This window comes from Harpia harpyja, chromosome Z (genome assembly GCF_026419915.1).
Source record: "Harpia harpyja isolate bHarHar1 chromosome Z, bHarHar1 primary haplotype, whole genome shotgun sequence".
NCBI lineage: Eukaryota > Metazoa > Chordata > Aves > Accipitriformes > Accipitridae > Harpia > Harpia harpyja.
This window is the reverse complement of record NC_068969.1, coordinates 78,180,791-78,207,731: the sequence shown is the minus strand read 5'-3', so window position 1 is coordinate 78,207,731 and position 26,941 is coordinate 78,180,791. Positions and strand designations below refer to the sequence as shown.

General features: G+C 39.4%; 1 protein-coding gene across 2 annotated transcripts in view; it reads right to left on the bottom strand.

Annotated features, from left to right (window-relative positions):
* The window catches only part of PCSK5 (proprotein convertase subtilisin/kexin type 5), a 257,932-nt gene that overhangs the window by 195,377 nt on the left and 35,614 nt on the right, over window positions 1–26,941 (bottom strand). For both annotated transcript variants that reach the window (XM_052776735.1, XM_052776736.1), the window contains exon 3: window positions 12,487–12,600. In XM_052776735.1, the coding sequence (XP_052632695.1) occupies window positions 12,487–12,600 (114 nt within the window). The remainder of the gene's footprint in view (window positions 1–12,486; window positions 12,601–26,941) is intronic.

Below are 26,941 nucleotides of genomic sequence, written 5' to 3'. Positions count from 1 at the left end.
ACAATGTATAACATGGTCTCAGGCTATCAGCATGTTTGAAGGCCCAAACAAGATCAAAGCTGATTCACACAGTGTCGTCAATACTTGAAACTTTTGAATACTGGAGAAGAAGAAGTAGCCAGATATAGTGAAAGAAGACCGCATGCCTAGTGTGATTGGGCTTAAAAGACAGGAACCTTTCAGATTTTTGTTCTCTTTCACTGGTCAGTATCATGCAACTTGTTAAGCAAAAAATGGGCCAATGTTATGGTGTGTTTGGGTGAACATTTTCAAACAACAGACATAAAATAGAAGAATACTTTCACTTTCACAATACTTTTATCCTCCTATGTGGTAGTTCACCAATCTGGAGTGGTAGGAAACTGCAGGAGACAATGTTTTAAAAAGGAAAACCATATGAAGATAGCAAATACACCTAATAATGAAATCAAAACTTAGAGAGTAGACACCTTAAATTGAGTGTCAAGATCCTCAAGAAAGCTGAACCAATCTAACTTCTCAGTCTTGTCAGAAAAGTTAATCCTGCTCCCTCTTCCTTTATTTTTTTTGTCTGCTGTTCAGGTAGTCATAAAAGATGATGCAAGGGATGGGGACAGGATTAAGAAGCTGGGGGCAAAGATACTGTAAGTCATAGGATGTGACACACAGAGCCTTGAGCTTGTCTTTGGTGTCTTGGGAAACTTCATCATCAGATGAGAGCTCTGAGGAAATCTTGAGACACAAATTCAGTGGGCTACAAGATTTCAGGGATTTTTTCCAGAGTCGTGTTTTCTGTAAGTAGACCGACTCCTTACGAAGATGTAAGGGCTGTAACACTTTCTAATTAATTCCTCTATCCACATTTTAATTCATGTAGATGGGGGACTTAGTTAATCAAGGATATACGGATTTCAGTGTTTCAGCAGCTGGGATCATATAAAGTGCATTCAAACCCTCTGTCTGAAAGCTTGCACTTAAACTTTCCTCAACAGCCTACTTGCAGCCAGACGAGGAGACTTGCAAGGAAAAAAAAGTCTCCTTCTGATTCAACATTAAACCTGGATGTGGAAGAGTACATGAAAGTTGAACAAAGGAGAAGTTATTCAACTTCTTTGTAACTTCAGAAACATTTCTTCTTTGCTTAACTTGTCTTTACTTTTTACTAAATGGGATTCCTGGGTCCCAAATGTGATCTTGTAACCAGGAGTTGATATTCATAAAAACCAAAACACTACCAAGCAGTAGTTTACTGTTTATTAATAAACTGCCTTATCCGAAAGACACAGAAGAGGAAAACCCCACTATATAATTAACGTTTAGTCTCCTATGTATATTTATATCTGCCTCTCCTTAGGATTCTGTGCTAATACTACTTGGTTTTAATACAGTTGTGAATTGTTTTCAAAACTGAAAATAACTTCCTTTGTTCTGTTAGGAATTCACATAAAAATAGATAAAGACAGGGCAATTATATGCTTAAATGGCATGCTACTCATGGATTAGTGGACTCTAATGCAATAGAAAGGGTAAGACAAAAGTGCTATCAATATCATAAAATATTCACACTTGCACCTCTTGAGGCTGAGGCTCCTCCCTCCTGCACACTTCCTCCGACTGCCATGCATTTCTGCTGTTTGCTGCAAATGAGTTTAGTTTAAAACAGCCAGTGTTTAACTTTTTGCAGAATTTATAACCTCCACAGCAAAAGAGCAAGCACAGATGTTGCCTGTATTGCTCCACACATTAGAACTGGCATATTTTCCAAAAAGCCCTACTGGCTCTCTTTGAGACTTGGGGTCTTGCGCTGACAGTGTCCCCTGTATTCAATGACTGAGTTCAAAATAATCAATTTATTTAGGTTAATTTTCATCAAAACTATATTTAAAAGTCATGCAGATGTGCAAACACTTCCTGGACTTCTTTCCAAAATGGCTCTGATAAGGGTTTGCTGTACTTTTAGTCTCCTCTGCTGTACTTTTAGTCTCCTCTGCTGTTCCTTGTTTGGCTAGAAGAAAAATCCTTCACGGCGCTTGAGCAGCAGATGTAAGTCACAGCAGAGATTTCATGACATTAGAAGTAGCTACAAGCAGTGCTAAGGATGACCTCCATCTAATGAAGTGGTGCAGAACACACTTTATTGAAGTCTCCATCCTCACTGTGTTTGCTTCTTCTGGTTTTTTTTTGTTGGCTGGTTGGTTGTTGGGGTGGGGGGCGTTTTTTAGTTGGTTTTTGGTTGTTGTTTTTTGGTTGTTGTTTTTGGTTGTTGTTTTTTGGTTGTTTTTTGGTGGTTGTTTTATTGTTTAAATATGGTTGAAAAAGGAGCATGAATTAAGGTCAAAAAACGGTCAGCGAGAACTAAGGTCCTCTGCATACTTGTAATTTTAGTCGCAATGTTTGCTCATGTGATAGGAAGACATGTTAGAGCAGGGATGCAGGAATCAGGAAAGGTGGAGTTTGATGTCCTCATTCTCATGCTATTCTGCATCACATGACATCTGTCTTCAGTAAAGAGGGGCATAATGATATTTAAACACTGGTACGAGACCAAATATCCTGGAGCTAAATAGCAGTTCTGGAATTTCTCCTTTGCAATAGACACTACACAGATCGGGCTCTCCTCTGTACAGAACTGTTAGGAAATTGCCTTGTGGAAGCACAACACTGATTTTTGCTCCCTGACTGGGAAGTAATATAGCTACTGTTTGTGTCAGAAATTTATGTAAGTCTCATAGGTTATGAGTTTGCTTCTGATGAGGGCGAACTGAACATGTTACACCAGTTCATTCTTTAGCAATCAGACCACAAGACAGGCAAGCTTCAGAATTGATTCTTCTATAATGTGGCTGTGCACTTCTGGGCATTTTGGGCTTCCTGATGTTTGTACAGTGTTCTTTATGTGAATAAAAGCTATAAAATATTAGTTAAGTAGATGTAATATTTAGCAATCCCTTTCCTGAAGTATCTGCAATTTTAGTATGCAAACAATAGCAAAAAAATACATAAAGTGAGTGCTTGAAACAAAGCACTATTTTTTACAATTAATTAAATTACCTCTTCCTTTTTCAGTAACATTAATAGAGTACTTAGTATTGCACAACAAAAAAATTGTTTTGCTATTTGATATTACTTGATTTTTATTTAAAAAATCTGAAAAGTGGGCAGCTAACTAAGCAGTTGCTCTTGGTAAACTGCTTTTAGAAAGTAATGATAGGCAAATTCATTCTCCTTTGAAAAGAGAAAAAGTGTACTTCCAGATAAGTATGTACCTCTGTATATACATGAATGTGTTTCCTGCTGAAGTGCTATGACAGATAAAAACTAAAATACACCAAATTGTGCCCCAGTATGGCACACTTTACAGTTGTTGATGTTAGCAATTTTATATCTGTTTATCTTCTATATAATTTATTATATGTTTATTTTGAACTAAAGGTAAAGGCAGATACTTATACCTCATTAGAAAAGATTTTGTGGCACTATGATTTCCTCACTAATTGCAGAAACTAGTTAGAAAAAGACAGTTCAGAAAAACACAACATTATACACAAATGATATTTCACAAATGACATTATACAGAAAAGTATCTGCAGTTTCTTAATGCAACCCAGTTGTTGCTCAGAAAAAAACCTTTATTTTAAAAAAATTCTTGAAAGATAAAATAAAAGTGGACACTCTCCCTCTGAAGATAAAATCACTGTAGGAAATAGGCAAAGGAATTTGTGCTATCACTGTGTGATTTATTACCAAATCTCTGACACTCAGGAAAATCTCTCCCAAAGCAAGTATGGCAATGATTTCAGTATTGCCGCTTCTTGGTTCAGTGAAAATGCTGATACAACACCTGAACAGTGCTGGCTTCTGTTTTGTGTTTCCTGGGCACTTCCAGGGCTGCTTATCTGGAAGTCAGAACTGAATGTCACAGAGAAACAGATCAAGTAGCCTATCTGGTCATTCTGTCTTTAAATTATTTGTTAATCTTGCTAAACTAGTTGCACTAATAATCTCTTTTCAGTAGATAAGGCTAAATCCACTTCTACAGGTTTTTGATTACTTGAAGTATGTTGTTGTCTTCCAACAGGAAATGAATTTAAGTCAAATTGTGTATTGCCTGACCTTATGTTACTAGTTCTACCTTGTCCACAGAGAACAAGAGGTGTGTTTCCTCATACAGATTTGCAAGATAATGTTTTGACAGGCAGTTTGAGTCTCTCTAGCAGCACTTCCACTGAAGTTAAGTCACAGATCATCTTCTTAACTTTCTAAACACCAAAAGCTCGATCTTCTCATGCAATTAAAAAACACAAACAGAAAAAGTGCATGCAACAACCAAACCAAGTTACAAAATATGCAAAACACTTATAAGCATGCCATGCCACCTCAGAAGGAACAATGATTTGGCTTCCACTGCACAGACAGAAAGAGAAAGAGAACAATTCTTGGTAGGGCAATAAAAAGAGACTGAGGTTTTTCCTTAGCTGCCAATGCCTGGCATAGGTGGGCTGGAAATAATTTTTAGAAGGTTGTAAAGGAGGGTGACACGTATTCATCTGCTGTGGTGTTAGCATGTGGGAGATGAAATTCTGTCCCAAATTCTGTCTCCCCTGTACCTGGGCTTGTACTTGGACCCAGTGTGACCTCTTGTTCTCCCTCTGCCTCTCTCCAGCCTGTGTCATCAGGCGCCTGTCACTCCTTCCTTTGTCCCCACTGTCTTCTTCCACAGCCCCACTCACCTTAGCTGACCTCATTAAGGGTCAGGCCAGGGACGTAAAATAATTTTCTCTGCTCTGCCACTTGCACCTGGAGTTGGAAGAGCGGCACAAGATAAGCCAGCTCCCCACAGATCTCATCAGCAGCATAAGGGAGGCAACTGGCCTGTCTAACTCTTCACCTCCACCTTATTTCACGGCTACAGGACCTTAGGTGACTAGCATTACTCACTGCTGATAAAGGCTTATTAGCCCCATTATGGCTGCCGTCCAGAGTCAGCTATACCGTGTCAGATCAGGAGTGTCTGTTCCTCCCTGTGAATGCTAGTATAGCTCACTGGGGAGCTCACAAATATAGCTGGAGAGCACTATGTAGCATACTGGAGGAGTTTTCTGAAGAAACAAAGTAAGCTGGTTCAACAGACCCTTCACTGAAGCTCAAAGCAATGATGCTGACTTCACAGTCCTCACTGAAAGTGAAAAGTAAGTGATTTTTCCTGGGTTTTGGTTTCAGCATCAGAGCTCAAGGCAGCCAGCCCTAGATGCAACTAATCCAGATCTCATCAGTCTGCATGGACGGCTCTCAATTGCAGCATAAACTATATTTCATCTGTCTATACCAGAAATCTTACAGTGCAAATATAAAAGGATGACTGATAAATATTGGCTGATGACTTCTCAGCAAGTCTTTTATCTTCGACAGCTTTCTAAAAATCTCAGTAACTTCACACTACATCTGCAATTGTGCAACAATTTTATACAGCTGTCTCATCCAAGTAATTCACTAAGTATTACTCACCAAGTAATTTGTAAATGTTAGTTTCCACTGTGGCTCAGTCACCTAGTTTTATTGTGCCCTGATGGCACTGCTATAAACCTCTTCCACCTTGAATCCCCTAAAACACTTTGCATTTGTGCATCTGCTTGTCCTTTCAGTCCAGTTTTGGAAATTGGGAATGCTCTTCCAAAAGCCCCCAGAGCTAAATGATAATATAAGCAGTTGGAGAAACAGCACAGCCAGGCATTGTACCTTTTCTTAGGTTTACAGATTTCTATTAGAGTACCTTTTCAGAAGTTTTGTAAGAAAATTTGACTTTTTCAGCAACTGAAGTGCATTATATTTACCTGATATGTTTTTCTTATTTTTAAAAAGACTACATAAATTATAGTGTCTTATAGTCCTTTTCTATTATATTGCTACCTCTCAGAGGAAACTAGCAGACTATGGAGATGTACAATGCAGCTTTACAAAAGCCCTTCTTTTGGGTTCCAAACAGAAGACTGTGAAGTCACCTGCTTTCAGCACTCCTCCAAATGCATTTCGTCTTCCACCTACTCTCTCAAAGCACGGTTTATGTCTAGAAAGAAGGAATAATGAGGCATAAATATGAAGAGAAAATAACAAAGGCTGAAAAAAGGAAAGAGATTCTGAAAAAGGAAAATAATTTTCAGAAGAGGAACTACTTCATTTGTACAGATCAACAGCAAAAACAGACCTTAAAATTATTTAAGACAGAAGGTGAGCTGGCATCACTGTGGACCTAAGATACATATAAAACAAAACGAATGTTTTACTTCAGTGAGGCTTTGAATTATACTTTATGTTGGTGTGGGATGTGTTTAGCAATGACAATTAAAAGACAGCATTTTCTTTTGTTTAGATATGTAATAGCTGGTATCCTTCCTCCTCCACACCAAGCAGCTTATGAGTGTGACTCTCTCACCAATTTTCTCTCTGAGAAGCTGACAGGCAAGTTCCTATGTTCCACTTCTTGCTGTGGTTTACAGCTTCAGTGATATTGTCAGCTATTTCCCTATGTTCTCTGGTAAGTTTCGCTGCCATAAAAATTTTCAGGATGTCCCCCAAGTATGCATTTCAGAGACCCTGGATAGCTTATTCTCTGATTATAACACCATTTTTAAAGTTATTATTTATTTTTGTCAGTAGCTTAGTTATTTTATGTTGTAGTTTCTCAGAGGAATACCATCTTGCCCCAGTGATTTACTGCAATGGAAGTTCCAGGTTTCCCCTGTTTCTGTCTGACAGGGCCACACCTTCTCCAACTATAAGGAGTAACCTCTGGATACGCATTTCCTCTTTCTCTGATGAAGTGGCATCCAGTGATAAGAAAACAGTTAGCTTATACACTTTAACTATCACATTTATTCTTAGGTGCTCTAACAGGACAATGCCCCTCCCTCCACCCTCACATCTCAAAACATCATACTTCTCCTCCAGTAAACTCTCAGTCCCACAGAAATATCCTATTATATGTTCAATTCCTGCCCAGCAGAAACTAGTCCATGCAGAGTGAGAAGAACCTGGTAGGAAGTGGAAACTTCTCCAAATTAAAGAATCCTGTCAGCACTAGCAATTACTATTAAAAATAGAAGGGATGATAACGGTACTGGAGAGGATTATCCTCGATTGGTGTTGAAAAAGACTTGTGCCTGTCTGAACAAACTGCAAAGACATAGTCAGTGTCTTTGCAGTCTAACAATGGTTTGTTAAAAAATAAACAATGGCTAAATTAATTGCTTGCAGTTACATTCTATTTTAAAAAAATATGCAATGGAGCCCAGCATCACAGCAGAGCTAGGTTACAGCTGCAGCAAGCTGTGCTTGTGTGCCTATGTGATTCCAGTTTCAGCTGACCACTATGAAGCTCTTCTGAAGTGGGGAGGAAAAAGAAATGGTCAGCAAGGAGAGCCTTGTGACTGAAGTCTATTAAAGTCAAAGTTAGTTATATTAACCACATCTTTGCGTATTTTTTTTTTTGTATATTTATCTGCTCTAGTTTTTATGAACATTTTTCCATGCAGGCAAGATGAGGAAACTCATTAAACCAACTGGCACGTACAGTGAAATTGGTTAGGCACAAAGTCCCTTTGGTCATTCCAAAGACACTGTTTGTTGTTATTACAAGTTAAGTAAAACAGTTTCAGATAGCAACAGGGCTTCAGGGTTGACTTTGACCTCTTTCAGTTATGCAAACTGATTGTATATAGTTCATGCAGTTGACAAACAGGTTATTTTGTCAATGTCAATGAAAGAGAAGAAACTTATTAGATAGAACACGATGATACAAAGATAGCTGAGCTCTGGGGATGGCATACAGGACTTAGCTCTCTCCTGACTCAAAATTTGGAAAGGGATGTTAACCAGGGACCATCTTTCCCTTTGATTTTATTTCTTTGATATCAGTTCATTCTGAGCAAGCTGCACCCAATTGTGTAGGTCAGTTTTGAATAACAGTTGAACAGGTGAAGTTTCACATGTTACTTCATCTATAAAAATACTCTATTTTACTCTTAAGCACAGATGCCTCAGGATTCAGAGGTCATGATAAAGCAGTTGGGTTTTTTTTCCAACTTTCCTTGCTTTGAGGGAGAGAAGTCAGAAGAAAATTGCCTTTTCCTTGTTACTAGAAAGCATGAGAAGCTGTAAATTCTCAGTAGATAATCCTTTGGTCATCAAAAGTACAAGTATACTTGTTCAGGTGATGAGTGGCTCTGGAAGCTCTGTCTCCTTCATCTTTCAAAGAACCGTAAGGTGCTAAATAACTATATTCCTAATCTCTCTGCTCTTTCTAGGAATGTGTTTAGAGTAAATGGAGAAAAATGGAGTGATTAAAAAAGACCTTTTAATTTGTTTACAAAATAGCTCTTGAGAGATACTTTTAAACTTTGTGATGGCCCAAAGGAGAAAGAAGGCCTGAATCCCCCTTGTAACTCCTTGTTATGGATATCACACAAATAAAAATGTAATATTTCTTGCCCAGACAATTAAAATTACAAGGGGTGGTACTTGTGAAGAAAAAGCTAGGGGAGGAAAAGCATCAATCAGATATTGCTTGACAAAGTCTTTGAATAAAAGGACTTGTGTCAACAAATCTGAGCTACATTTATGGCCCTGTTAGAGATTATGCCAGTTCAACGGCCAAAGGTATCAATCTTAACCCACAACGAAGTTACTTATTAATCCAAACACAAACCTGTACATGATAATACTTTATTACTTTCTCAAGAACATGTCTGCGGCCAGCAACGTAAAAACTTCTTTCTGACATAGCAATGACTGAAACCATTAACTAGCCTTGAATTCCTTTTTTCCCCCTTCAACTTACAAGGGTAAATAAGATTAACAAAAGTAGCTATGGTTACAATCACAAATACAGTCATATGAGGATATCCAGTTGTCCTGGTTTCAGCTGGGATAGAGTTAACTGTCTTCCTAGTAGCTGGTACAGTGCTATGTTTTGAGTTCAGTATGCGAAGAATGTTGATAACACTGATGTTTTCAGTTGTTGCTCAGTAGTGTTTAGACTAATGTCAAGGATTTTTCAGCTTCTCATGCCCAGCCAGTGAGAAAGCTGGAGGGGCACAAGAAGTTGGCACAGGACACAGCCAGGGCACCTGACCCAAACTGGCCAACGGGGTATTCCATACCATGTGACATCCCATCCAGTATAGGAACGGGGAAGTGGGGGGCAGGGATTCATGGCTCGGGGACTGGCTGGGTGTCGGTCAGCGGGTGGTGAGCAACTGCACTGCACATCATTTGTACATTCCAATCCTTTCATTATTGCTGTTGTCATTTTATTAGTGTTATCATTATCATTATTAGTTTCTTCTTTTCTGTTCTATTAAACCGTTCTTATCTCAACCCACGGGTTTTGCTTCTTTTCCCGATTTTTCTCCCCCATCCCACTGGGTGGGGGGGAGTGAGTGAGCGGCTGCGTGGTGTTTAGTTGCTGGCTGGAGTTAAACCACGACACTGGTAATGACCCAAGTCAGTCCTGAAGTCAACCAATTCACATATTTTTAGTTATTCTCTCTGCTGAGATAGTGTACTCGCTAATACTTTACTGAGCTCTCTCAACAAAATGTCATCAAACCACTACCACTAAGGATGTTGCAAATACACACGGTTTTTCAGTAGAGGCAGATGCAACCAGCCAGGAACAGGCCCTTCCCAACGGGTCTGCAAGTGAGGACTTTCTTCCACAGGTATAGAAATGACAATACTCTGAAAGTTGTACAAGACAAACAGTAAAGTCCATTTGCTGCCCTAAAGTGCTTTCTGGTTTAGACTGGCAATTGTGGGGCAGCTGTGAAGCAGTGTGGCTAGGCAACATAAGTGATTTATAAATAGGAGACTGCTACCTTCCTGAACAAAATTAGAGGCAACTGCTATAAGCATCTATCATCAGTTAAAAAACACCCCACTAATCTAGTTCCACCCAAAAGCTATGGTGGCACTAAAACCCTTCTATATAAATCTAGGAGCACAAAGGAAAAATTACATAAGCTACCCTACACAATATATAGTGGGCTTTTGCTTGACTAGTATTATTCTCTTGAAATTTGGCCTCCCTCTTTTTAGTCTAACACAGAGGTGAAAGTCTGTAGCAATAACAGCAGACTACCTAAAGATAAATCAGTTGTTTTTAATTTCAATTAAAAATGCTGAAAAAAATTTTTTACAAATGAGAACTGGCAGGACACAATCACGTTCTACTGCCATTTATTGGAATCTGTCTATCACCTTATGCACATATTTATAGGATAGGCAGACTGAATAAACATACATATTAGAGGAGACAGAGAAGTACACGTTTCAATAAACTGGGAAAAAGACCTGCCATGATCGCATGACCCAAAATAATACAGCTTTCACAAACAACTGAAAAGAGCTACATTATGGATAAAAGCTGTTTGGAAAGTGGACAATGAACAGGTAAAAAAACCCTTAGCTACATCAACCCAGTACTCTGATTAAACAGAAATGAAATAGATTTCTACTGTGAGAAGAGTTACTGCCTGAAAGACATAGATCTCCAATAGCTCAGAAAGAGTAATATGGAACAATTTTTCCATTCGAAAAGAAAACTCAGTAGTACAGTTCTTTAATGAAAATAAGAGGAATTTTGGAAGTAAAGTTATTACTTAGCCTGTCATTAAAATACAAGAATTCAGGAAACTGAATAGCAAAGGTACTAGACTTTCTGACTGACAACATGCTCATATGATATATCCATGAAGATAAGGACTTCTGACTGAGTTTACTAACAGCAACTGTTTACTGTTAGTTGCAAATTACCTATGACATTTTTTTGTTTTTCAATGTATGCAACAATGAATCACAAGCCAAAATGAAATGAATAAAAACTTAAAAATATTTTTAAAGCTGTGTTAGGACAATCTTGTTCATTCACCTGAAATACTAAATTAATGCTTTGGAAGTAACAAAGTACCTGAAAAGAGAGTATCTACTTACAGGAAAGTTATCTTACATATTGCTGCCAGAAAGGCATATTCTCTTCCCTATCTGAAGCAATTCAATCTATCAAGTTATAAAACCTTCTGAGTGTCTCACTGTCAGCAACATAGGTGACGTAGTGAGAAAACAACGTGTAGGGATTTAGAACTACATCAACAGGACAGTAGAGAAAGAGAGCAAGTCTTTTATCAGCCAAAATGGAGACATGTCAGCTGGAGTCATTGCCTAATAAATACAAATTTTCATTTCACTGGGGGATGAAAAATAGACATGAGCCTGCAAAGTGCACTTGCAGCCCAGAAAACCAACCATATCCTGGGCTGCATCAAAAGAAGCATGGCCAGCATGTCGAGGGAGGTGATTCTCCCCCTCTACTGAGCTCTGGAGTACTGTGTTCAGCTCTGGAGTCCTCAGCACAGGAAAGACATGGACGTGTTGGAGCAGGTCCCAGAGGAGGGCCACAAAAATGATCAGAGGGCTGGAATGCCTCTCCTATGAGGACAGGCTCAGAGAGTTGGGGTTGTTCAGCCTGGAGAAGAGAAGACTCCAAGGGAGAACTTATAGCGGTATTTCAGTACCTAAAGGGAGCTTATAAGAAAGATGGGGACAGACTTTTTAGTAGGGCCTGTTGTGATAGGACAAGGGGTAATAATTTTAAACGAAAAGAGGGTACATTCAGACTAGATATAAGGAAGACATTTTTTACAATGAGCGTGGTTAAATTCTGGAACAGATGCCCCATCCCTGGAAACATTCAAGGTCAGGATGGACAGGGCTCTGAGTAACCTGTCTGAGTTGAAGATGTCCCTGCTCATTGCAGGGGGGTTGGACCTGATGACATTTAGAGGTCCTGTCCAACACAAACTATTCTAAGATTCTATGATTTCCACTTTCCTAGGCAAAATGCGTATATTTTTAAAAAAACCATGAAAAGAAAAGTTTCACTGCAGGCTTTAGGTGTGACTATCAGTCAAAAAAAAAAAAAAAAAAAATTTTTGCTCAGGAAACATGCAACTCATGTCAGACAGGAAAGAGTAGAAACAATCCATCTATTTCAACAATGCAATTGTTCATTACTAAAAAGAGTGTAATTATAACATTGAACAGTCAGTGTTAGTGGATCTTTCCTCCTGTTTCAGGACACAAGACATTTACATCACACTGATGTTGGAAACAGTGAATGGAGAACATTGAAAACAAGAGGTTTCACTGCTCTCACAGATTGTGGCTAAGTTCTTTCCATTCTCATTGCTGAAAGTTTATCCTCTAATAAGTAATTCCCAAGACATTTTGCAATAGGAAGCATTCATGAATGAATGCATTAATAAATGTTTCCTATTGCAGGGCTCACAGGGAATTCTTTATAATACTTCTAAGGCGTTTACAGACCTTCATTAGTTACATAAAAAAACCAAAATTTGCTTTTTCTGAACATACTATTCTGCCCCTTTTCAAAATATCACAGCAGACACCTAAACGCTAGCATGAAACAGAGCCAATGACCCTGTATGTACTTACCATGTACCACATGCTTGGCCACTTGGGATCATTGAAATAAGTGGATTGGGTACCACCAGGTTTATAATCCCTCTTTATCCTTCTTTTAACCACCTGCTGTTGTATCCACTCCACCTGCCAACCAGGAAAACATATGGAAAGTGTTAGGGTTCCATGGAGATTATCAAGAAATGTGTGAAATCTTGGGAAGTTTCCCATTACCATAGTCCAAGACATATTTCATGTTAAAAGTTCATTTTGGCAGTGGGAACGCACAGCTCACCTTGGCATACTGTTCACTAAGGAATATGTCCAATTTAGTGCTACAAATCTCCCTGAACAACTACTTAAAACCCCTGCTAGAAGGACTTCATTGGCCATCATCCTTTGAATGCTATTATTTTATTATTTTTCATTATTAGACTAGTGCCTCTTTCGAATTTAAAAAACCAATTACTTTTACAATATATAGCAGTATATTACAATGAGAAATTAATTAAATTTCTGATCGGGGGTGGTGGTTTGGTTTCTTTTTCTTAATTTTTATTTAAGTCTGTTCCTGAAAGTAAAAACATTCAGAAAAATATTCAAACATTTTGCTTAACCAATATCTAAATAACCTTCACCACTTGGAGTGAAAAAAACAAATTATTTTTAGCAAAGTGACTCTTTGTCAAGATTCTTTCAGCCAGGTACTCTGGAACTTTGTTTTATACTAAGTTCTCCCCCAGGAGAAACAGCTGGGTACTGAGCAACAGGTCAAATTACAACAACAACAACAAAAGAGCTTGAAACAGGAAAATAAATATAAGGGTTAAAAATCTAATTCTGTTGTCTGTCTGACACCTCTTCAAAGATTCATGACACATCCAGAAAGGGCAATGCCAAAAGTGACATCAACCTTAGAGCAGACAGGACTCTGCAGTTATTTCTGCATAAGCTATTCTAAATGGGACCTAGTTTCTATAAATTAAAATAATATAAACTATCCACAGAGAAACCCAAGTTATATTTACACACACCTAGCTTCCTGGCAGCTCATATTTCTGCTGAATTGTTTCATGGGATATAACTATAAAAATTCAATTTACCTCTCTCCAAGCAAGACAGCCATTTCCTACCAGCAGCCAACTCTGCACCTTTTATTTGTGCTGTTTATGAATATCTGTGTATGCACACAGACACAGAAATATATAAAAGAAATTTACTTTCAGCTCACGTATTTCTTTGTTACTTGTCAGAGATGGTATTAATGTTTTCCCTTAGCAGGCTGATCTCTTTACTGTGCATCCACAACTCAGCTTCAAATCCTTAGACAGACATAGATCCATTGACATTAACAGAAATTTTTCTTGTGATCCTTACCCTGCATACCTCTACCACCTCTACCATACCGCTCTGGCCTCTACTTCTTGGTCAGATGAAAATACAGGAAGACATCCCTGAATTCAGCATGAGCGGATTCCTAGGACATTCCTTATAGAGGTTGGCATGGCTTCATGGTTTTCTTTATAAAAAAGAAATGAATTCTTCCCCTTCCCAAGAATTAACTTCAGGGTCAAGAATATTCTTCTAGAGGAGAAATCATGCAGTTTAGAATACAGACTATCAGGTAGTGTTCACACTGAAACCCATTTCTCTGTTAAGTCTTCTAGGAACAATCAATCATAGATCCCTTTCCACTTTTAAGAGAACTGAGAAATTTGATCTGTGCCTTTCTCTCCTGGTTACTGTGCTCCTCTTTAAACTGAGGCTGAAATGCATCTTGGTGGATGCCCTCTCGAGAAGCCGAGACCGAACTGCCTCCTTCAGATCTTACAGGATCCAGAGGTCCCTTCAGCAGGAGGAGACAGCTAATCAATCTTAGGCACCATTTGATGTAACAAAGTCTGGAGGCCTGTAAGAAGCACGTAGCGCATCTGGGCAAAGGCCAAAGGAGGGTGAGCCAAAGGACTCTGGTATGTACTAAGCCTTATGGCTGCTTTAAAGCAGGATCAACAACCCTCTTAACTAGATCTCTCCTCCACAAAAAAGGCTGATTATAACTGACTTATAATGAAACTTACTTCCTTGTCACTTGCTGCTAATATATGCTTTCTTTTCCAGACCCTCACAATAGAAGCTTGTTTTTCTTCAAAGTTTCTTTCCTTGCAGGTAGCCCAGACCTCCCAACACATCTGAAGCCAACTGAGAGGCATCCTACGTTCCATTTGATCTCTGACTCCGCAGCTGCCTGGATCGACATAGATCATAGACCTCTCTTCTATTACTAGTATTTTTCAAACAATAACAAAAAAGCTTCAACAGGTCTGAATAAGCAACCATGGTTTTCAGGGCTTTATACAGAACCACCTTCCAAGCCTTATTACGAGATTTGGGTCTCAGTGCTAGACACATTTTCAACCGAGTGAGGGGTCTCAGGTTTCTATGCTGTAAACCCATTCACATCTTGAGTCTGCAAGGAGGAGTTACAAATGCCTACCACCAACACAATCTGAGGACGTGATAGTGTTGTAAAAGTGTCCACAAAGAAAAAAACAATGAGATAGACTCGGCAGAAGAGGATTAAACTTTCTACCACTGATTTAGATGCATGAACATTAATGGAAGAAGGTAGTCACCAACACTACTATTGCCTAGAGGAGCTGTAAATCAGAGACCTAGGGCATCTAGTTTGGCATTAGGGACTACTGTGCATCCAGGCTCCTATAAGAACTACCATTAGCAACTGTGAGAAGTTTTTGAAAAAACACTTTCTTTTGCAAATGGAGCCAGAAGAGTGTAAAATATTCCAGGAGCCTGCGCAACACACAAGTTCAAGCAGAACTTCAACAACCTAATACCATTTCTGTATAGATAAATGAAAGCAGTTTTCTTGACAAGACATATTGCAGAACTCTTTACTATTCACTGTGAAAATATGTTGTCTCCATTTATTTACTGCCTATTCAGCTGCAAATATCTGCTGACCATCAAAGAGATTGAAACATAAAGGCAGCATAGTTCTTCTGGAGACTGATACATGCATATATTGATGACTCAAAAAAAAGCCCAATTAATTCCTTTTCTCTGTTTCCTTTACTCCAGACAACATTATTGAGAACACGTATCAGACAGTTATTTAGTCCAAACAGTCATAAACACTGTCTCACTGCACAATTCCAGTTTATTGGAACAATAATCTGACACATAAAGAATTTTGTATATATGTGGGTATTTGTGTACATGCATATATTTGTACAAGAGCTGATACCATCTGAGTTAATCTGCGAGCCTGTAGTATAGTAGATGGTTAGATTTTAGTGAGGTATGGATAAATATTTTTGTGTATCTATCTTATCTACTTCCTTTTAACAAAAAAGTAAGTGACTGTACTTCAGATTATGTATCTGTTGCAGGGCCTGCCCCTATTACATGCTAGATGTTGTCCATAATTCCTATTTCCTCAGCTCCTAGCAAAGTTAGGGAAAACATGAAAGAGTAATTTTGCAGAAGGGCTGTGCAGATTGCATGATCAGATCCAAAGCCAGAAAAAGAAACATAATTTCTTGTCTTCCCATAAGACCTAATGACAATTTTATGTATGCATAAAATTACTGTAAGTAAAACAGCCATTTGATTTCATACAAATTCAGGGCAGGGTAAATGGCATGTTTGCCTGAGTATGTGTATAGGAAGATACTGCAGGTAGCTCTCTAATGATGAAATGGAATGGAATAGCACAGAACAGAACAGAACATTTCAGTTGGAAGAAACCTACAACAACCATCTAGTCCAACTGCCTGACCAATTCAGGGCTGACCAAGTTAAAGCATGTTGTTAAGGGCATTGTTCAAATGCCTCTTAAACACGGACAGCCATGGGGCATCAACCACCTCTCTAGGAAGCCTGTTCCAGTGTTTGACCACCCTCTCGGTAAAGAAATGCTTCCTAATGTCCAGCCAAAACCTCCCCTGGTGCAGCTTTGAACCATTCCCACGCGTCCTATCACTGGATCCCAGGGAGAAGAGATCAGCACCTCCCATTCCATGTCACCTCCTCAGGAAGCTGCAGAGAGCAATGAGGACACCCCTCAGCCTCCTTTTCTCCAAACTAGACAAACCCAGTGTAAAATACGAGGACTCACTTTGTGCACTACAGATATCCACATCAGTGAAAGGAAGAAGTCAAAATTACCATTCCCCGTCAGTGACTGCGCACTGCTATGAGGGAGACAGTACAGGATACTAGACGGAGTAACCTAAACCATCACAACATGCCTGATCACAGCCCTGATTATAGCCTTGTCTGGAAGATTTTTAGCAAACACCTTATGCTGAGATCTGCTTATTAATTGTCTTTATTTTGAGGATGTACTGATACAGCCATCAAGAACATAATTTAAAAAATCACAGGAAGACAATTTTCTCATCTGAGAAGTCAGTGCATAAAATCTGGTTTACAGAAAATATCACTGCTATATAAATAGAATAGCTTACTCCACTGAACCATAGGGTTTGGGGTTTTTCTCTAATAAGTGAACAAAAAAATTGCCAGTTTAAATTACATTGTACAATCACTGAGTTACATTAATGAACACAAGGTCAAGACTCAGCAGTTATTTTAGTATTCTGACATATATTTCCCTTGATTATTTTATGGGTAGTCATCCACACGTCACTGTCAAATGCCTGCTGTATCTTGGATTTGTTTGATTCTGTATTAAAAGAGCTCATTTGTATAAAAATATTTTCTTTTAAAAAGTGTCCACACTTTCTAACCCAAAGGTCTTGAAGGAAAATCTCTGGTGTAATTGATTATACAGATTCCCATTTCTTGCCAAAAGGAGACTCTATGCAAACAATGAGGTGCATTTTAACGTTTCCATAAAGTCACACTTACTGAGGGGGAACAGTGCACATTTTCCCATTGACTTCAGCTTCGAAAGTTCCATTTCCTGAATGTCTAGAAATCAAAGCCAAGCCAGATTGGAGACCAAACTATTTAAAAAAAATCACCATTTCCAGTCTCCTCACTTCAGCACTCACAGGGTTGTTCTGTGCACGATGCAGCTCTTCTTCACAGACCTGCATGGAACAGTGCTATGGCATAAAAGCTACTCTGAGCTAATTCAAACATACCACTCTTTTATTCTCTTTAAGTGCTAAAAATTATAATGAAAAGTTATCTCTGTGTGAAACAATACTTTCTACCATTTTCACTCTCATTGATTCAATAGAATTCTTGGGAAAGGAGCCCCATGTAAGTATGCTGCAATAAGACTTCCTCCAGTGTAATAAACTGAAAAAAAAGTTTGAAAAATGGAAAAAGAATTAAGATGCTGAAAAAAATCCACCATTTTATCAAAGCAGTGTGATTTTTAACATACAAGCACCAGACACTCTTGTGAAAGAGTACTTTTTCAAATAGATCATCAGAGGGTCTGCTTGAATAGATATTTTCAAATTGATTAAAAATGTGTCAGGTCCAGTATGTAAAAATGCCATTACTATAAAGCATAAGTTACAGGCAAGCTGAAGGTACAATCTTTCCATTTTGAGGAAAACATGCACGGGGAAAAACCCCACCCTAACCCTGAAGTAGGTTATACATTTCATACCAGAATCTATGATTTTTATGTTGCAGAATTAAACATGAAGTTGTGGGGTCTTCAGTCTGTGAAGACGAGTTGATGAAGGTGCCACTCCCAAATGTAATCATGGCTTTATCCCTTGTACTGCCATCATTTACCTCAATCTGTCCTACACCTGTAAGAATAAATTAGAAATTCCTGCTCAGATAAAAAGAAAGCAGGTGCTCCAGGGACTCTACAGATTAAAGAGAAAAAGAGAGAGAAAACTCAGATAGGGGACATGGAAGTATCGCCAAGCAATCAGTGAATCTGTATGGAGCTAGGACAGATCTGCAAAAGGGGCAACACTCATCATGTGGAAATCTGGCACTGGACAGCATTGCAGCACTTTTACTTGGAGTTTGCCTACAGAGAAATTGCTCTGGGCGAGCATCCTTCCTCTCTGTGGGGACGGTCTCATGCTGCATCTGGCACATTTCATTTGTCACTTGCCTAAAGACCCTCAACACACACATACATGTGAGTTCTGACAGACCCAGCTGGAAAAGGACAGGAGTGAGGCTGGCACTCTCAGATAGAATATGAGACTGTGCTTGGCCCAGAAAGGCCATAGGAGGAAAATTGTTACAGTTCCTAGTCTAGAGGGAAGGGATATCATCCATAGGGACCTTGACAGGCTTGAGAGGTGGCCCCGTGCAAACATCATGAAGTTCAACAAGGCCAAGTGCAAGGTCCTGCGGATGGGTCAGGGCAATCCCAAGCACAAATACAGGCTAGGCAGAGAATGGGTTGAGAGCAGCCCTGCAGAGAAGGACTTGGGGGTATTAGTGGATGAAAAACTGAACATGGGCCAGCAATGTGTGCTCACAGCCCAGAAAGCAAACTGTATCCTGGGCTGTGTCAAAAGAAGTGTGGCTATCATGTCGAGGGAGGTGATTCTCCCCCTCTATTCCACTCTTATGAGACCCCACCTGGAGTACTGCATCCAACTCTGGGGTACCCAGCGTAAGAAAGACATGGACCTGCTTGAGTGGGGCCAGAGAAGGGCCATGAAGATGATCAGGGGTCTGGAGCACCTCCCCTATGAGGACAGGCTCAGAGAGTTGGGGCTGTTCAGCCTGGAGAAGAGAAGGCTCCAGGGAGACCTTATAGTGACCCTCCAGTACCTAAAGGGGGCCTACAAGAAATCTGGAGAGGGACTTTTTACAAGGGCATGTACTGATAGGACAAGGGGTGATGGCTTTAAACTGAAAGAGGGTAGATTTAGATTAGATGTCAGGAAGAAGTTCTTTACTGTGAGGGTGGTGAGGCACTGGAACAAGTTGCCCAGAGAGGGTGTGGATGACCCATCCCTGGAAGTGTTCAAGGCCGGGTTGGATGAGGCTTTCAGCAATGTAGTCTAGTGGAAGGTGTCCCTGCCCATGGGAGGGGTGTCGGAACTAGATGATCTTTAAGGTCCTTTCCAACCCAAACCATTCTGTGATTCTGTGATTCTAACAAAACCTTAGTTGTCCCATCATGAAATTTTCTGTGACACAAGCTCTACTTAAGTACATCATTTGACAACACTCTCTTTTTGCATTTCACATTGTAATGAAAACAAAAAGTCAATAAATTTTAGATTAAAGTGTGTGGGAGGATATACCAATACCCAAGGGTCATATCCTGGTTACTGAACAACTGAGACCCAAGCCATTACTCAGGAATGGAGGAGGGGGTGACTAAGACTGTTGGCACACCTCCTGATGTCCAAGTGCAGAGTCACAAAAGTGAGACCCCCAAAAGTTGGACTATTCAGCTTAAGAAGAATTTTGTGGGGTTTTAAATTATAATTAAGCACCAGGCTATTTTCCTAACCTATCAGTATTCTCTGACTCACAGTAGCAGCAGCCAGTTTGCACCATAAAAACAGATGAAGACAGTTGGGTAAAGTAGCTGTTGACATAGGTCAAAAGCATGGAAAATTATTGCAGATACCATTTCACAAACTGTAGCTGTCTAAAGTTGGATAAAAAGTCAATGAATCCAGCAATGCTAGTGATGCATTCTTGCTGACTGACAAAGTGCTTCTTCAGCAAGGGTCAATGACAATCCACAATCAAAGCAGTTGTCATAATTATGCTACACATTCTGAAAAATGCAAGATAAAAAACCAGATGTTAGGACAGACTGGGGAGAGAAAAGAAAACCAGAGGAGGAAAGAAGGCAGCAGAGAATGCTTGAAATTGACACTTAAGCCCAAAGAAACACATCTTGCACAACAGCAGGGCAAGCCACCGCAGTCTCACCCATGGAACAAAGCTGAAATTCAATGCACATTTTTCCACCTCATAGCCACAGAGAAGCCAGTCAGTCCTGATATGAATTCAGCAGTTTCCACCTACTTTGCTACATACAAGTAATCCATTGTAGCACTATAGCCATACTTCCACAAGGTACAATGATCTACAGCTGTTCATTTTAACATATCTGAAACACCCTTTGCCTTTCCTCTACACCCTTCCCACCCGCAGAGCTCTTCACAAATATCAATACCTATCACCCTACAACCGTGCATGGCAGCAAAGTCTTCTTCCTGCTTTGGGAGCAAGACTGTAGAGGAGTAAGTTGGGAAAAGAGCACAGCCCAGCTAACAGTGGAGATACATAGTCTCTGTCCCAAGGCAGTTTATTAGCAGCCATAGCTGCTAGGAAGGACAAGCATCACACTGAAATTCTGGAGTGTGTCTGCTGCTAGCCAGGACTCATGTCCCACTGGAAAGGCAGGGAATAATGAAAGGCAAAAAGACCCACATTTTCTCTCCTTGGGAAAGTCTCAGCAGGTTTTCTATTCATAGGTGTGACTGTAGCAACTGCTGAGCGAACGTGGCCATGGCCTCTGCCCAACATCCCCTCTTGCATGCTGTACTACAGCAGACCACAGAGCAGTTCAAAATTACAGGATGAAAATCACACAGCAGATTTGTGGCAGCGCTGAGAACAAGTTCCAGGGAACCTGGGCTCCTGCCTTGTGGCTTCCAGCAGCACTAGCCCCAGCTGTCGTAGGCAAAGTGTGTCTCAAGCAGTTGGGGATTTTTCCCTTTCTCAGATCGGAAGTGTGCTAACAGCTCAGACGCTCTGGTTCAGTTTCTGAAGTAACTCAGCCTTGGAAAAGTGAGGAAAAATCTTTACGGCACCAGCTTAAAAGCAACTCTTTTGTTTATACAAGGTATTTTATCATTTATAGCCACAGGTCACACAACTCGCCTCGTAACAACTCAAGAGCTACAAGGCAACACAATTTTAAAAAAGACCTCTAATTGATAGGTCTGCTTGGTACAGTACCTAAAGCTCTGCTTACACTATTACACACAATGTTAGTATATCTAGTCTTGGGACAGTGTAATTATCTAGAATTTCAATACACCATGAGGATTAGTATTAATATCACTCTGAACACAAACTGGTATGTCACAACTCCACCTAACTTAGGCCTAAAATTGCATCTTCTTAATAAACTTAAAGGCTGATGCTAAGTCCAGTATCCACTAAGGGATAAAACTTTAAGCTCTCTAAACTTAATTAGCTTTGGAGTCTAACATCTGGCAGTTGAAATATCTTGGGTTTTATGTTTATACTACTATAGCAATGATGATATATATATTAAAAAAAAAACTGTAGAAATTTCTGATAATTTTTTTTCTTTCCTTGGGCTAGTCCTACAACTCTTATCATAAATCATTTAAGTCCTTCAGACATCTGCACGTGCTAATTTAAGATGGCCTTAAATCATTTACTAAGTGACTTCTTAGGAAGACAAATCTCTCCCACAGGGTCAAATTAAAATGTCAAAAATACCAGTGTAATTCTAAAAGTGTTGATTCAGTCAAGGGTTTGCCATGGCTTCTGCTGCCATAGATATCCACACCAGTTCAGCAAATCCACTGAGAATTAGTGAGACAGTAAAAGTATTCCATAATTAAGTGATACTTAATATCCAATGGTGGTATACTGGTCTTGCCAAAGCAAATACTTCTCCTGAACAGTCTCTTCACTGACTAAAAACCCCTTGAAATTGTCCTCATACAATACTCTTGCTCTCTACAAAGGAAGAAACTATCACCTACTACTCAGTGTATTTCCAGCACTTTTGCTTAATGATGGTTTGCCAACAAGGAAATTTTTTATGTAAATCCGCCATAGAAAAATTCAGTCACAAAGCATATACTAAATATCAAATCAAGCAGTTTTCTGATCAGAGTACTTTAAACCATGGGAAAAGTTGATCCCATCTGGGTTTTTTTTGACTGTGCCTCTATCACTACTCTTCAGTATATCCCTAATCATAAGAAAAAGATCAAGTATTTTTTTCCAAACCTACCCTGTTTATATCATACATTTAGAAGTAGGTATTTAAAATTCAGAATTGAGCCAGAAGTGCTTATATCAAGCATCAGTTTTAGAGTTTTGAAATAATAAAAATAATTGGGTTTTACTCTTTATGGGTATCAGTGGCATATTTTACACCACCCCATTTCACTAGTTCTTTGGCATTTCACATGTCTTTGTAGCACAACTTGATAAATACTCCTATTTCTTTCAGGGCCAGCATGTTTGTCTCTGATCTATCCCTTCAAATCAAGACAGGGGAATCATTAGCGTTGTCTCCTCTGGCACAAGCTGTAGTGGAAAAAACAAACAAACAAACAAAGTCATCCTGTGTCCTTTTGAGTCATTGCTGGCTTAATGTCTTTTCCTCAGCCTGTGACCCAAGCTCCAGCATACCTTTTTCTGTCCTGAACTCCAGTCTTGCAGCTGTCAGCAAAGTTTGCTGCTATAAAAATATTGATTGCTGCAGCTCTTAAACATCATTATCATCACCATCTGAAATAATATGCAAAGAGCAACCTGTGCAAGACACATACGGCCAAGCTTGAGGAAACATTGCAGTCCAACCCCCAGGCAAATGAAAAAGGACTGAAGTTTCTTTTCCTACATTCAGTAGTCTGAAGAAAAGCAAATGTTTTTTCAACTGAAGTACTATTCCCACACCTCACAAATTGCTGGCACAGCTTCCAGCGAGCGAGTATCTCTCAATTTCTGCAAGTTGAACCACATAAAAGCTTGATTAAAGAACCTGCTGGTTACTGCTTTTATTTTAAAGCCCTGGCTAAAACAAGGGCAACATCTCAGCTTTGCAACTCCTGAATGGTCCCTGTGCACATTCTGACATTAGAATGTGCCAAGAAGAATCACTTAGTTATGGATTCATTTCTCCATGCTCATATTTCATAACACTTGTCATTATAAATTGAGAAAAAGAAAATAAAGAGCATTATTTCCATGGCTATCATTTATGGGATAGACTTTTCAGTTGCATATACCAAAGCTTTTCAGTCTCCAATCAGGCCACTTACATGAGGTTGCAGTGTGGTCTCTACAGTCTTGCCAAAATTTCTGTTATCTATGTTTATGCCATTCGATAGCAATCTTTATAAGCTATTTCTACTTTGTCTTCTGTTGGGATGAAAGGACTTTAAAATGGCCTAATATAAATGTGATTCTTTATATGATTACTGGCTAGGAATACTCTGTACCAACAAAGCCTTTTTTCTTCTGACCAAGACAATCTTCAAATATGCAAACATGTATCATCTGAAGTATACAAACATAAGCTTTGTTTGATATAATCTGGGATGTGCTACAGAAGATGTCTGCTCTTGCCAGGGAAGACATTTCAGGAGCTTCAAAAACTATAACAGCTTTCATAAACTTTCCTATTAGCACTATTATATCTCTTATCATCTGTCCAGTTCCTTTACCTGCTGATAGGAGGGACTGAGACAAAACTGGATTCTGGTAGATTAACAACTGTCATAGTTTATCCTCAGCCACCAACTAAGCACCACGCAGCCGCTCACTCACTCCTCCCGCCCCGCCCAGTGGTATGGGGAAGAGAATAGAAAACAAGTGAAACTCATGGGTTGAGATAAGAACAGTATAATAATTGAAATAAAACATAAAACATAAAACATAAAACATAATAATAATATTGTAATGAAAAGGAATATATAACAACAAAAGCATGAAATATAACCCAAGAAAGACAAGTGATGCCCAATGCAATTGCTCACCACCCACTGACGGATGCTTAGCCAGTCTATGAGCAGCAATCCACCACTCCTGGCCAACTCCCCGGAGTTTATGTACTGGGCATGACATCACATGGTATGGAATATTCCTTTGGCCAGTTTGGGTCAGCTCTCCTGGCTGTGTCCCCTCCCAGCTTCTTGTGCCCCTCCAGCCTTCTTGGTGCCTGGGCATGAGAAGCTGAAAAATCCTTGACTTAGTCTAAACACTACTTAGCAACAACTGAAAACACCAGTGTGTTATTGACATTGTTCTCATACAAAATCCAAACCACAACACTGTACCAGCTACTGGGAAGAAAATTAAGTCTATCCCAGCCAAAACCAGGACACCACCACACATATTATCATCAGTCAACAGCTTAAAACCACCTGACTGCATTTCCAATATTTGCCAGGACAGTGTGAAAGTCAAAAGAGATGGTAAGAAATCTCAGTCTCTCACAAAGGTGGCAGTATTAAAATACCTAAATGCCTTCTTCAGACTACCTCATCGAAGTGTATTTGGGCTCATAAAATGACAAGCAAGTTTACCACACATCTGCACTGAGCAGAGTTGCAACTCTCACTGCTAGTTTTCTACATCCAAGGCAAGGGAAGCATGTTGACACAGCAAGGACCCAGGAAAGAAGCCCAAAAATGATGAAAAGAAGAGAAAAACAGATCTACAAGGAAGTGATTCTAGGAGGTGTTCCTAGCTGAGGAAAGGGGAGTTTATGGGCATTTAGGTCACAGTGTCCAAACACATATGGTCGTCATCAAACTGCTATAGAAGTGTATTCTTCTGACTCACAGACAGTTACAGCAATGTGAAATGGCTAGAAGTTGAAGCTAGATAACCTCAGATAAAGCAAAAATAGAACATATTAAAAAGTTCTAGAAACTCTCCATTGCTCACAGTGTTTTAATTAAAACTGAAGATGTCTAAAAGCTAAACTCTGCTTCAAATAGAAATTAATTCTGGTGAGCCATATGACATCTGGTCAAAGATGGTTTGACTGGATGACTACAGTGTTTGCTTTTGGTCTTACAGACTACGAGTCTATTGGCAACTGCATTTTGGAGAAATAGTTTCTTAGGAACACCCTGGAAAACAGAAAACTGTTTAGAATTCATAACTTCTGGTTTTATTATACAATAACACAAAGTTGTTATAACAGCTACTGATGAAACAGTGGATCAAGTCTCAGTTTGGTAAACATACTTAAAAAGAAATTTTTAATTTGGGTCCTTTATAAAAGAAAAGAAAACCCGATATTCTGGCCTTTATATTTATTTAGAACTTCAGCATCAATGGGAGTGACAGCATTTACTCCCCTTCAAAAAAGGAGAAAAAATAATGTCAAACAATAATCTAGGTTAAACACAGCTTATGTAAGCAACAGTCAACACACAAATGGATAGGACTGCTTTAAGTGGATTATATGGAAAGGATTTAGAATGAGTGTTTTATTTTACTAAAATGTTGTTTGTATTCATAAAATGCTCTGTGTAACACCAAGAGAAATACAATGTCACAGAATAAAATACATGGTACTTCTGTGCATTTGCCATTTGCAGAAGTTTTTATTCAACTGTCAGCACTGTCCCCGTTTCACAGATAGGGATTCAGAAGGATGAAGTAGCAAAGTTGTATGACAAAGGCCACACACATTCAAGCAGCACAGCTCTGAACAGGACGTAGCTGCTTGGCACCTCCTCTGAGCTGTTAAAACTTAGAGCTTGCAGGACGGTGAGGATCTGCTAGAGTGAAGCAGATCAGCCAAGGAAAATGAGCAGCTTTCCAGTGACATTGACTTTTTAAAATGATCCTAAAAGAAAGGAGGTTGTTACACACAAAAAGTTGGGCAGGGGGGGAGATTCCTTTGCTTTGTTTTGGGGAGGGATGTCTTTCCCGTTCCCTGTCCCTGCCTTTACTTACCTGTTAATAATGCTATACATGACAAATTATCTATGTGTATCATGATTTCTTGCTGTTGACAATTTAGAATAGCTGGGTGAGATAACAACCACTAGAACTAAACAAGATTGTCTTGCCTGTCAGAAGCAGGCAGACAGATGCATAAAAATGTTGACGCATTACATCAGGAACATACACTGCTGCCAGAAAGTTTTCCAAATGCTGGGGGGTGGGGTGGGGTGGGTGGAGATCTTTAATCCATTTGCTATGAATATCCTGCACTATAACCAATATCATCAGTATCAGATGAAGCTGGATCCCCTCAGGAAATGGTGTATAGAAGCTGTTCTGTCACATTCCTAGACAGTCTGCTCTGAGATGCTCCTTTCCAAAATGTGATTTCTTTCAGTCTCTCTCTTTCTCCCCCCCGATATTCTGGCATTTGGCCCCGCAGGATCAGCTTCTTCCAGAATGGTGCGTCTTTCTCTAGTTCAAAACTAGGATATCTCCACTTCCTCCTCTTCTGACTCTTTCTGATATCCAACAGTTTTATAGCCCAGTAGCCAAAACAGCAATTTGCTATCTCTCTGCCACTAGCAATGCAAACTGACTAACAACAGCAAAAGCACACTTAGTATAATGCAAAACCATTGCAGCTGTCAAGAGCTGCTGTCTTCCCTGGCAAGCTCTTAGAACACAGATTAGAAAAGAAAGGACTAATCCTCCTTACCTTTTTTTAAAGTTTTAGTTGCCCTATCGTTTCTCACCTATAAACCCACTTTGCTGCTAAAAAACACAGAAGCATGTACTGCTTTACTTTAACTGTAAAGAAACTCAAATGTTACTAACACCTACTAGCATCCATGAACTAAGGATT